We start from the raw sequence: 12,576 nt of genomic DNA, 5'->3' as shown, positions 1-12,576 counted from the left end.
CTGCATAGCACTGCCTTATGTGGATGGGCAGGGTTCAGTCAGCTACTCTCCGGTGTGCGCGTATGTGCAGAAATTTATTTTCACACAGTTCTGGAGTCCAGAAGTCTGAAATCAAAGTCAAGGTTAGGCTCCCTCTGGAAAACCCCTAGGGAGACTCCTTCCTGGCTCCTTCCAGCTTCTGGTGACTGCAGGGGTCACTTGGCTGTGGTCACATGACTCCAATCTCTGCCTCTGTTTTCACCTTCTTCTTTTTTTGTGTGCCTTCTCTTCTGTGTCTTATAAGGACACTCATTAGATTTAGGGCCCAGCCAGATAATCCAAGATGATTTCACCTTGAGATCCTTGACTTGACTACATCTGCAAAGATCTTTTTCCAAAAAAAGTCACTATCACACATTCTGGGGATTAGGACATGGACATATCTGTTCACCCTGCTATACTGGTTATTATAAATAATGCTAAAGGAATAACCGTCCACATGTGGTTTTATATATTTGTGGAGGTATATCTTCAGAGTAGATTCGTAGAAATAGGATTTGTGTCAAAGAGCAAGTTTCTGTAATTTGGCTAAATTCTCCCCCTTAGGAGTTGTACTATTTTACACTCCTATTAGCTGTGTTTCTCTACAGCTTTGTTACCAGAGTGTGTTGTCAAATCATGTTTTTGTTTTTGCTTTTTTTTTGAAAACCCAAATAGCATTTCAGGGTAGTCTTAGTTTACATTGTAAATTTTTAACTCTTGATTTCATTATCTGTATTTATTGATGACAGCAGGACACTTTTTCAACAGTACTCAAGAGTCTACAAAATACTTGGCACTCTGAACCTCCAGGGATAAAAATCGATTGCAAAGCAGGTGATGTTCTCAAGAAGTTCAAAGTCTAGCAGGAATGATTTTGTGGAGCAACAGAGAATAAGAAGTGTTTTTATTTATTTTTATTTCACATGGAATATATATACATGGTGGGTGGGTGAAAAACCTCAAAATAATAACTTATGTTTCTTGATTATTTTAGAGAAGACCTGGAGTTCTACATTTTCATCAGTGAGTAAAGGCTAGATACGATGGATGAGATGAACCTGTATGCATGAATGCCTATTTCTGTTACTACCAAGTTTTGACCATGTCATGTGTTCACTGAACACTGTTGTTTATCTCTTCATTTATCTAGCTGCTCTGCCTCTCAACTAAATTGGAAGCTTTGGAGGTAAGGAGGCTGCATCTTATACAGCTTTTTATCCCCAAGGTTTAAACTCATGCCTTGCACATAGCAGGTGCTCAACAAATGTTTGACTTTGATGATAGGTTGACCTGCGATAGATAAATTGAATTCCCTAAGACAAGTGCATCCTATTTTTTTTCCATCAATGCAATGAAAGTTATCTTCCCCTAAAAGAATGGTGCGGTGAATATTGCGACTTACTATGTGTAGCCAGGTACAGGCTAAATTTCTGCAACAAAGACACCCAGAACGCTTTGACTTAAGAGAGAAGGTTATTTCACTCTTGTGACAGTCTTGGAGGGTTTGTGGTCCTGATGGAGAGGTCATCCAGGAACCCAGGCTGGTAGGACAGTTCTGTCATCCTGAGTGTGGGGCTTCCATCTCTGGGTCTGAGATTCATCCATGCCATTGGGTTTATTGGTTGTCTATTCCTTTTTACTGCTGAGTAACATTCCTTTGTATGAATATATCCCAGTTCTATCAATGCTATTTGATAACTTGAAAAATAGAGGATCTAACAACCAAGAGATATTTTTTGCATGCCTGGATTAAATATGTAGGATTATTTTAGCTTTTTATCCCATTTTATTTAACGAACTTTCATTGAGTGCTTCGAGGTCAAATACAGTGCCCAGCGATGAGGCTAGAAGGCTGTGTAAATCGCTGGCTCTTCCCCCAAGTTACAGTTTAGCCGAATGAGGAAAAGACAGTTGTGCTGTCCCAATTTGATGGAGATCACGTGATTTTAAACAGCCAGCTTAAGTGTTTGCTAAAATGTTGTCAAAATTTGAAGCATCAAAGGATCCAGATGCCAATAAATAACCCTGCAGATCTCCAGACCATCTTCCATCTCAAAGTCTTGCCTCAGGTTACAGGCACCTGGCCTTAAAAAGCATCCCAGCCTGAGAGTAAGGTCCCTCAGGTTCTATTTCTGGTTCTGCTACTGTATTGCTAGGTGGCCTTGCACAACACAGAGAACATGCACTTCCTACAAAGCAAGAGGAAAGACGTTGAGGAACCTGCCAGTGAGGCACTCTCACATCCCAAGTGAAGACGGGTCCCAGGAACCAAGGGGAGTGGGGCTGGCCTCCTCTCCCAGAGACTAGGCATGCCCTTCCCTACTGCCAAAGCCATTCATTTTAGTGTGTAATTGGAGCTCCGATTTTGGTATGATCAACGGGATTTCCACTCGCTCCCTCACTCCCTGTTGTGAGTTTCTGTGGTTCACGTTGCACTAGAGGGAACTGGGTGGGCGCACAGGCCGGAGACTACAGATACAGAAGCCTTGGGCCTCCTGGGGTAAGGGGCGGGCGGATGCTGCCCAGTGACCGGGACCCTGGAAATGTGGTCTCAGGGTCTCGCCTCCTGGAGAACTACCTTTCCCAGGAGCACTTGCGGCCCACGGAGGGGCGGAGAGGGGGGCACGTGCTCAGAGCCGGCCCACTGACTCTCATCGCGCCGAAAGCGCGCCAGCCTGATTGGAGGGCTCTGTCGCGGTGCATCCCGGGACTTGGAGTACAGCGTGTGCGCGGGGCCCGCTTCTTTGTGATTCGCGGCGCCTCCTCGGAGCCCGGGCGCGCCCCCGCGAGGCGGGTCCAGACGACGCGCGCGTGCGCTGCGCCCAGGGGCCGGACGGCACCTCCCGTGGGGCGGGGCGATGGGTTTAGCGTCGACACCGCCTTCCTGCTCCGCCCCTCGCCGGCCAGGCCCGCCCCTCCTTCCTGGAGCCACAGCCGTAGCGGCGGCGGGCGGCGGCGGGCGGCCCGGGAGACACGCGCCGGCCTGACCCTATGCGGTGACTCGCGCGGCGCAGGCGCCTCCTGCCCCGCCGGCGGGGCCCGGGCTCCCCGCGGCGGGATGTTCTCCCGAAGGAGCCACGGGGATGTGAAGAAGTCCACGCAGAAGGTGCTGGACCCCAAGAAGGACGTGCTGACCCGCCTGAAGCACCTGCGGGCGCTGCTGGGTGAGGCGCGGCGCGGGCGGGGGTCGGGGCGGGATGCCGGGGCGGGGGGCGCAGACCCTCTGCCCGGGCCCCGGCGTTGTTCCCGGGAAGCGGGCAGCCTGGCCCGCGGGCTTGCCCGTCGCCCTCTAGTGTAAACTTACCCCAGATTCTCGCCGGGTGGCCTCGGGGCCGGGCGCGGCCGGGACGGTCCCCTCCCCAGCAAACCCTGGACGCCCGGGGGTCCTCTCACGCACATATCGAACTGTCATCTTCCCTCCCAGTTTTTAGTTTTTATTTTTAAGTCCGAGACCCTAAGTAGACTGAGACCCCAAGTGGTCCCAGCACGGACTTAATTGAACTGTCATCTCCTCCTCCCCCTCCACTTTAATTTTATTTTTACTTTTGAGTCCGATCCCCGAACAGACTGAGCCCCCAAGTGGCCCCGGGTTAAATTTAAGTGCCCTCTCTCTTCCCATGGGTCTGGCTGCTTCATTTTCTTTGTGTTCTTGGTGTGAAGGGGGCTCCTCGTGTCTGCTTGGAGGGAGGGGTGACTTTCCTGGGTTCAAGGAGGCTGCTTCTCCTTTATTGTCAGGATGACACTGATGGTTATGTGCCTTCTTCCGTTTTTATGAGCCCTCTGGGTGGAGATTCTGCAGAGCCCAGGTCGGCCTGCACTTGACCTGGGATGAAACTCACCCCTGTGGGTGTGAAGTGTTCCCAAGGCTTCCTCTCCCCTGCCACCTGTGATCTGTAGCTGGTTTGCTATGCTGTTTTGTTTTCTCTTCTTACCTCCTTAGTCTTAACTTGTGTTTAAGGTGGAAACACCTTTGCTGTCTATAGACAGGCTTGTCTTTGTGTTATTTGCGGGCTGAGAAAAAGATACTTTATGTTTCTTCTAGATGTCTTTTTTTTATTCTTAAAATGAGCAAAATCACCTGATTTAGGGCACAGAGTCTTAATGTGTCTGTCACTTGAGGAAATACGGTATAACAGAATTCATCATATAGGTGAGAATTTTAAATAAAGATCTTGTTCATGAGATTAAAATTTGCAGATGATTTCTATTTATACTCCGTGAAGTACCTCTAAGGAAAACAACAAATCCACACACCTGGTTTTGCCAGGTGAAGTTTTTTACATTCTCGGATTCCTTGAGATTCCGCCCGTCTGGGTCAGCTTGGAATGAAATGTAAATTAAGTACTGTTAGAGGGATTAGTTTTCAAGACTTTTGAAAGTGAAATTTGGTGTTCTTGGTAAACTGAACTTTCTACTTCCTGTACTAAAATACCAGGAGCACACAGGACGCATTGTGTGGGGTTCTCTTAGTAGTGACTGATTAACACCTCCTGCAGGGACATTTTTTGATAAAGGAGAGTAGAGTGGTATTTTAAAGCAGTTGATACTTGGGACTTTTTCTGTGGTAGAGAGCTTGAACTTTTGTTCTGTCCAAGTCTACAGGATTAAGTTGGCTACATTTTGCAAAGGCAGACGCAATTAAACCTAGATGTTCATTTTCTTAGAGACACACAGTACATTGTTACTGTTCTGAGAAAGTAGTTAGTTTTCAAGGCTCTGTGGTTTCAGTTGAAGATGTGTGTCTTATTTTGAGGAACTTTCTTTTGTCCTTTCATTGAGCCATCTGACCTCAGTTTTGCAGCGTGGAGAGGCTCTGTGATATTTCCTTATGTATGTTGGTTTTTGTTGATGCATCGCTGGTGGACTGGCCCAGTTTACTTCATTTATTACTGTAATCTTATCTGTAGGTACTAGATTTTTGTAAATGTGTCTGAGGAGTTCTAGTTCATAATGTTTCATGTAAACTTTCACTTACGACTGTGGTTGAAAGGCTTTAAAGAAAAATAGTACAGCAACGTACTAGTCCCACCACGTCGCATATCCTACTGGTTTGCTACTTTAAGGAAAAGTCTACTAGGAAAAAAGTCCTTTTCATCTGAAAAATAGGATTTAGCCAAGATCAAGAAACTATTTGAATTGGGGTTGACATATACACACTACTATATGTAGAATAGATAACTAATGAGGACCTACTGTATAGCACAGGGAACTCTACTCAATACTCCGGAATGACTTATATGGGAAAAGAATCTAAAAAAGAGGGGATGTATGTATATGTATATGTATAACTGATTCATTTTTCTGTACAGCAGAAACTAACACAACATTGTAAATCAACCATACACAAATAAAAATTAAAAAGAAAAAGAAGAAGAGACCAGATTTGTGGTTACCAGAGGCAGGGTGTGGGGGGATGATTGGATGAAGTTAGTCAAAAGGTACACACTTCCAGTTATAAAATAAGTCCTAGGAATGTAATGTACAGCATGGTAACTGTAATTAACACTCCTGTATATTGCATATGGAAGTTGTTAAAGGATGGTGATGTCTGCCTCATAAAGGTTATTGGGAGTGTGATGTATAAGCCACTTCAGCTTGGAGTGGACATGTAACAGTTTCCTCTGTCATTACTGTTTTCCTGTCGTTAGTAGGATGGGACAAGCGTTTTGGTAGGTTGTCCCTTCTCCTTTCTTATTTTAATAATTGTGATGGATTTGCTCCCTCTTCATAAAAATTAGTCTGTATTTAAGACAGCTGGCTGAGAAAGATACAGTTAGCTGTGAAAGGTAGAGTATTTCTTCATATCATGGTAATGACTCCAGTTAGAACTTGCTTAGCTACTTTGACCTGCCTATATATTGTAGATTGGCCTGGTATTATTAACTTTATTTTATTTAATTTTAATTTAATTTAATTTTATTTTTTTGTGGTATGCGGACCTCTCACTGTTGTGGCCTCTCCCATTGTGGAGCACAGGCTCAGCGGCCATGGCTCACGGGCCCAGCCGCTCTGCAGCATGTGAGATCTTCCCGGACCGGGGCACGAACCCGTGTCCCCTGCCTCAGCAGGTGGACTCTCAACCACTGTGCCACCAGGGAAGCCCTTAACTTTATTTTAAAGGGGGAGGGGAAACTGAGACACAGGCAGGGCTTACTGGGGGCCAAGCCATGCACTCAACGTTGTGTATGTATTATGTAATTTAGAGGAAGAACAAAGAGCTGATAGGTCCCCTGACTCCCAGGTCTCCTTACATTGTTGAAATCATCCTTGGGAAAATAAATAAGTAAACAAAACAAAACTAAAAAAACATTCTGTAAACTGCTGTCTTGCTGCAGCAAAGATTCCATGTCTAATTACAAGTTGAGTGCCTACTGTGAGTCCCAAAATAGGATTTAGAAATGGTATTGATGTGGCAGGAAGAATAGACGTAAAATACCAGTAAGCACGTAGTGTGCTATGTAATTAGATAGTGGCTTATATACGGTGGACTCCATTATAGGATTTCTAGGGGCAGAAAAGATCATTAAGAACAAAGATAGGGGCATCTTGAAGGAGACCCTGAAGAATGGTTAGACTTGTTCTGTCCAATAGAAATAGATGTCAGCCACAGGTGTGATTAAAAATGCTCTGGTAGCCACATCTAAAAAAGTAAAAAGAAACAGGTGAAATTAATTTTACTAATATCTATATATTTTTAACCCCATACATCTAATATGTGTTAAATCAACAGGTAATGAAAGTAAAATGTTCAGTTTTTTCCATCATTTTTTGATAGCAAGTCTTTGAAATCCCATGTGTACTGTACGTGTGCAGCACGTCTCCGGTCGGGCCAGTGGCATTTCGAGAGCTCAGGAGCCACAGGTAGCCAGCGGCATGCTGGACAGAGCAGGGTTAGACTTGGGGAGAGTCGAGGGGGAGAGCATTTCAGGCCGAGGTGGGGAGGAGCTGGTGGTGGAAATACACAGTGATGATGCGGGAGGTTGAGGAACCTCGGGCACTGAGGATTGGGTGCTGGAACCCTGGCCCTGAGGGTGTCCACAGTGTCAGAGCAGTCACCAAAGTGGTGTGTAGGCCAGGGGTAAGGGCAGGACAGCGAGTTGGACTTCGGGGTCATGGGGGAGGGGAGGAGAGGTGGCCTGACCGGTAGGAGCTGAGGCAGGTTGGGGCCAGATCAGAAAGGGCCTTGTTTGCCGCAGTTAGAAGCTCAGATCTTATCCTGCAGGTGAGAGGGCCCATTGGAGAATTCTTAGCAGGTCGAATGGTAATATTCAAGCACTGCCTCTCTGCCGGCAGGGCCAGGATAAATGGACGGGGCCAGTGGGAAGGCAGGGAGACACTGAGAAGACTGGTGACGAAGGAACAGACAGGGGCTGGGGCCTGGAGAGGAGGGGCGGGGCCACGAAGGACCCTGTGGCAGGACAAGCGATTCTCAGGGAGGAATGAACATGAGGTTTGCAGAAGCTGGGCGAGGAGTGATTAATCTGAAGGAGAAGAGGTTTGGGGTCAGGGGCCACAGGCCAGTCAAATCTAGTGAGACCAGGGTTCAGACCAAATATCTGGAACCAGAGAGGAGAGAACAGTTGCTCACAGAGGCTCTATATGCCCATAGAGCAAAACTCAACATTTTGACGTTTCCTTTTGTGCATCTGTTGCTTTAAGTAGGGACAAGTTCACTTACAATTTTAAACGTTGCCTTTTAAGCTTACTTTTAGCATTTCCCCATGTTTTGTTCCTTTTATTTTTATTAACTACAGATGTTTGTTGAGGCGATGTACCATAATTTAGCTTAAATAGTAGTTAAATAGTTTCCTTCCTTCATCTCTCCCTCTTTTTTCTCTCTCGCTTTTTCTCTCTTTTTCTTTCTTTCTCTGGTGTAAATAATAACTACTCTGAACATCTTGGGAGGCGGCTTCTCCTGCATTTTGCATTATTTTCTTGGATTAGATTCCATGGAGGTCAGACTGCTGCGTTTCTGCCTCAACCCACAGTGCTGTCCCACAGTGCTGTCCTCAGTGTCGCTCCCATTGCCCTGCAGGCAGCGAGGGTTGAGGCGGCCACTTCCTTTGCAATCTGACTAGCAATAAACTGCGTTGTTAGAATTTGATAATTGGTGTTAGGTATTTGGGGGAGTGGAGGTGTCTTGGATAGAGCCAGAAGAGTTGGGAGGAGACTCTGGCTAACGACAGAGCAAGATGAGTTTGGTGCTGATGTGTGTTGAGTTTGAGAAGAAGGTGAGATACAAATGGAACTGTCTGGGAGGTGCTGGATGTGGTGTCTGGAGCTTAATGAGGGGTTAGAAAGCTATGGCATGGTTATTAGCATTGTGATCTCACTGGATCGTCCTACAACCTGTGATGAAGGTAGTGTTCCCACCCCCGACCTCGAGATGGGGAGACTGAGGCTCCCGGAGGTGGGCTCCTTGTCTGCCAGCTCCCTGTCTCTAAGGGGCAGAGCTGGGGGTCATAGGATTATACAGCCCGTGTCGAGCTTTTGCTAGTTACCTGACGCAAGCATATTTACGTACCAGAAAATATATTTACCCACCAGAGTGAATGTTAACTTGTAAACAAAAGCCAAGCAGTTTTTGCGCGTCTCCCAGAAATGTTGCTTTGAGTTTTGCTGCTCTCTGCCTAGTCTGCTTTACCGTATTCTTCTAGGGAGACTTGAGGCCATATTTGACTTGAACATGGCAGAAGATAAAAAGACTCCTTCTGTGTTTTCGTGTTCACTGACCTCTCTGTGCCCTTGGCAGGCCTTACAGGTGGTAAAATATTTGCATGGACATTAGTGCCACATGGACATTCTGCAACCAGAGCAAAGCTGGGGGTATAACTCCAGGCCCTTCAGACAGTCTTGGGATGGTTTCTCTCAGTTGACCTCGTCTTAATTAAAGCGATTTTGCCCTAATGCTCCCTTTGCTCATTTTTCACCGGTTAGTAACATTTTATATCTGTAACTTCTGGAATGTAAAATGAACTTTGGACACATATATGTCACACAAATACGCCGTCCCTGCTCCTAGTGCTTGAAATTGTCTAGCCTTCTGAAGTGAGAAAGGTGGACCTAGGATAAAAGTCTGACTGAGCTCAGATGTTTTGTTTGAGATAACTAGAAAAGGTTGCCTTTGACCTTTTATTCTGGGAAGAGAGATAATTGGTAGGTCTGGAATATTTTGATGTAAACTTTTATAATTTGTACTTTTATTTTGTTTGTAAGTGCTTTATTTGCAGATGGACATAAATACTTTTACTAGCTGTTTAGAGCACTGATCTTTGGTCTCTAAGTGCCACAGATGAAACTAGAGAACAGTTTATTGCTTTCAAAATAGCAAATTGATTCAATTTAAATTTTAAAATTATTTTTAAAAGAAGGAATATGTTACTCTACTGTAAAATCAAGAATAATTAATATATAAATGTAGTAAGCAACTATCTTTTTCTTGGATTTTTAAAAAATTCAGTTTCACGTACATTTTTTCGAGTCCGTGTGTGTGTGTGTGTGTGTGTGTGTGTGTGTGTGTGTGTGTCTGCTTGGTAGGGCTGTGTCTTCAGAGATCAATAAGGCACAAGCCCAGGATTTACTGTTTGTTAGGGGAGACAGTCAGGTAAACAGCTGCATTTACCACGAGGATGTTAGTGCTGGGGTGTGGGGATGGGGTAGGGGTGGGGGAGTGCGTGTGGTGGGTGGGACTGTACAGGTGGCTGCAGGTGTAGAGGAGGCACAGCAGAAGGGCCCCTTGGAGAGGCTGCCAGTGCTTCCTTAGGGGTGCGGGGCTGAGGTGGGTCTGGAGTAATGAACACGGGTTTCCCAGGTGGGCAGGCTGGGGGCAAGGGGACTGCCGAGAGAGGAGCTTGTGCAGAGGTGATGGTGTGGCCACCACGTGGCTAAGTGCACACTGTCCTTTACCCTGTGCCATGGGTGGACGTTTGGAATCCGGGGAAGAGTTTTAAGCAGAGGAGCCACCAAATCCAGTGCCTTCCCTCGGTGATAGTCCAGGAGTCCCAGTCTCCCTGAGGTTTGAAACATGGATTCCTGGCGGGTGAGAGCTCCCATGCATTTGGATTACAGACCAGGAGGATGTAGCCTGGGCTGCCAGTGTTCATCTTTCCCTCCATGTGGGGAGCACACACCTCAAATTGAATTCACAGTCAGAGGGAAGCAGAGCGGAGAGATGGAGAGTGAGGAGTGTCCGTGGACCCTGTGTGAGCTGAGGGGCTCAGCCCTGTCTGTGCCATCCCCACCCTGAGCTTCTCAGTTGTAGGAGCCTGGAGCACCCTGTTTTTGCTCTAGCCGGCTTGAGTCATATAAGATTTCTGGGCCTTGCAATGGGAATAGTACACATTAATATGCCAGGAAGAGACTGGGAAATTACAGATTGAGGATGGATGGGTCTGTGTGTGTATGTGTATATATATTTATATATATATAAATATAAATATATATGATGTGTATCTATATAAATAAAATGGGCACAGTTTAAGTGATGTGGATGCTGCCTGCCCTTCCACTCAGCGACCATGTGCCTGCCTGGCGGCATGAGGAGGGACAAGGGACTTCGCTGTGTCCTCAGAGGTCTTCTTTCCTTCATGTCTGTCACTGTGGGAACATCTTCCCTGCTGGGTGTGCCGCTCATGTTTAAGGGTAATTGTGATTTTCTCCATTTTTACCTTTCACGTGACTTAACCCCACCTAAGACGTAACTTGACTGTATCCATAGCTCACATTCATGTAGCACTTCACGCTTTTGCAAATGTTTTCTCGTATTCTCATTTGATCAAATTGCTGTCTTAAGGATTTATTACCCTCTAGGTTCTTAGCAGAGCTTTGTTTCTGCATTAGTTCTGAATCCTCATTCCAGAATTTTAACTTTGATATTTAGCAAAGAGATGTTTCATAACGATTTTATGTCCTTTATGTTGTTTTAGAAACTGAAACCACGTCTGAAAGATACTGAACACTATTTTAAAAGTAGTTGTAATCTTTAACAGTAAATATGTACTTTGATTTTGCAACTGTGGTTTAGTTAAAAAAAAAATTCCTTTTGAAAAAGATAAGGAACCCGTTGATGTTGTCTTGTGTTTGAGTTTCAGTGATGTCATTTATTTATTGAGGCTCAACCTGGCTTTCAAGGGCACAGGAGGTACTAGGGACGATGCTTGTGCCCAGCTGTGGGAGCTGTGAGGGTGAGCATTCAGATCAGCTGTGCTCCGGGGAGCGCCACTGGCCGTTGCTCCCAATGCTGCCCTTGGATTCACCACCACTGTGTAGCCAAAGCTGAGCTCCTCCTGGGCTCCTCCCAGCCAGTTACTGAACACGCGGGGGTACTGATGTGGCCGTTCCTTTGAGACCCAGATGCCTCTGAAGGGAGACTTTGTCTCAAGGGCTCCCTGTTGGCCTGGCCGGCAGCTTTTCAGACCTGTGCTGCCTCTTCCTCCTCAGCCCTCCTCCCCTCCCCTCTTCTGTGCAGGGGTCAGACCTCCCTTCTCAGGTCCTCCCCTTCATCCTTCACAGACAGCTCCCTCAGTAAACCTCCTGCGTGTCCACTCCTGTCTTGGTGTCTGCTTTTCGGAGAACCCAAACTAATATGCCGTCCCTTTTCCCAGAGGTGTCATCCAACCTGTCAAGTAAAATTCTTCCAGGAGCCGGCAGAGGTATATTACATCTTCACACAAAGTGTCTTCGTCCCTTTTCGCTGAAATGATCTTTCCTCAGAATTCCCATAGCATTTTGTGCCTTCCATTTGGCATTTATAGCCTTTGGTTTTGTATTCTACTTATCTGCGTTCTGCCTAATCTCTCTCACTAAGTGATATTGATACTAAATAACGTTGAGAACACCAGCAGCTTTTTGTACATCTTGATTCCTTTTGGTGACATACTTTCTTATTTGTAATAATAATAAGTAGCATTTAATCAGCGCTTTCCATGTGCCAAGTACCGCAGAAACACTTCACATGTGTTAATGCATTTAATCCTCTCCCAAGTGGGATAGGGAATGTTATTATCCCCATTTTACCAATAAGACCCAGAGAAGTTGAGAACGTTGCCTACGGTTGCACAGCTAGTAAGTGACAGAGTCAGGATTTGAACCCAGGCAGCTGGCTCCAGAGTCCCTTTATTCGTTTAACAGTTATTTTTTATCCAACCCCAGCCATGTGCCAGGCATTGTACACAGCACTGGGCACGCCTGAGCTTGCATTCTGAAAAACCAAGAATGTGATTTCCACATAGATGGATCTCAGTCTGGGGGAGAGTAGCGGCCACCGCTATGGATGTTTAGAAAAATTTCTAGAAGCCTTCCTACCCCAGCCAGAAGTTCCCATCATTAAAGTAATGATTCAAGGGACTTCCCTGGCGGTCCAGTGGCTAAGACTCTGCGCTTCCAGTGCAGGGGGCGTGGGTTCGATCCCTGGTTGGGGAACTAAGATGCTATGTGGTGCGTGGCACAGCCAGAAAAAAAAAAAAAGATTCAAGACCACGAATTAAGTTCTCCTGACAGAGCCCTCTCTCCTCCCATGTGTGCGTGCACTGTCAGACCCACCCCCTGGATCCAAGG

At 46.1% G+C, this 12,576-nt stretch overlaps 1 protein-coding gene across 5 annotated transcripts in view; it reads left to right on the top strand.

Moving 5' to 3' along the window:
* The first annotated feature begins 2,955 nt into the window (after positions 1–2,955).
* Positions 2,956–12,576, top strand: part of RALGAPA2 (Ral GTPase activating protein catalytic subunit alpha 2) — a 282,048-nt gene continuing 272,427 nt past the window's right edge. For all 5 annotated transcript variants that reach the window (XR_010935102.1, XM_067707375.1, XM_067707374.1 and 2 more), the window contains exon 1: positions 2,956–3,185. Coding sequence is in view for 4 of the 5 variants with exons in the window: in XM_067707375.1 (XP_067563476.1) it covers positions 3,080–3,185 (106 nt within the window). In the remaining variant the exon portion in view is untranslated. The remainder of the gene's footprint in view (positions 3,186–12,576) is intronic.

The sequence above is a fragment of the Pseudorca crassidens genome, chromosome 15, assembly GCF_039906515.1.
Source record: "Pseudorca crassidens isolate mPseCra1 chromosome 15, mPseCra1.hap1, whole genome shotgun sequence".
In the NCBI taxonomy this organism is placed as follows: Eukaryota; Metazoa; Chordata; class Mammalia; order Artiodactyla; family Delphinidae; genus Pseudorca; species Pseudorca crassidens.
Note: the sequence above shows the minus strand (reverse complement) of the source record. Positions and strands in the feature narration are given on the sequence as shown.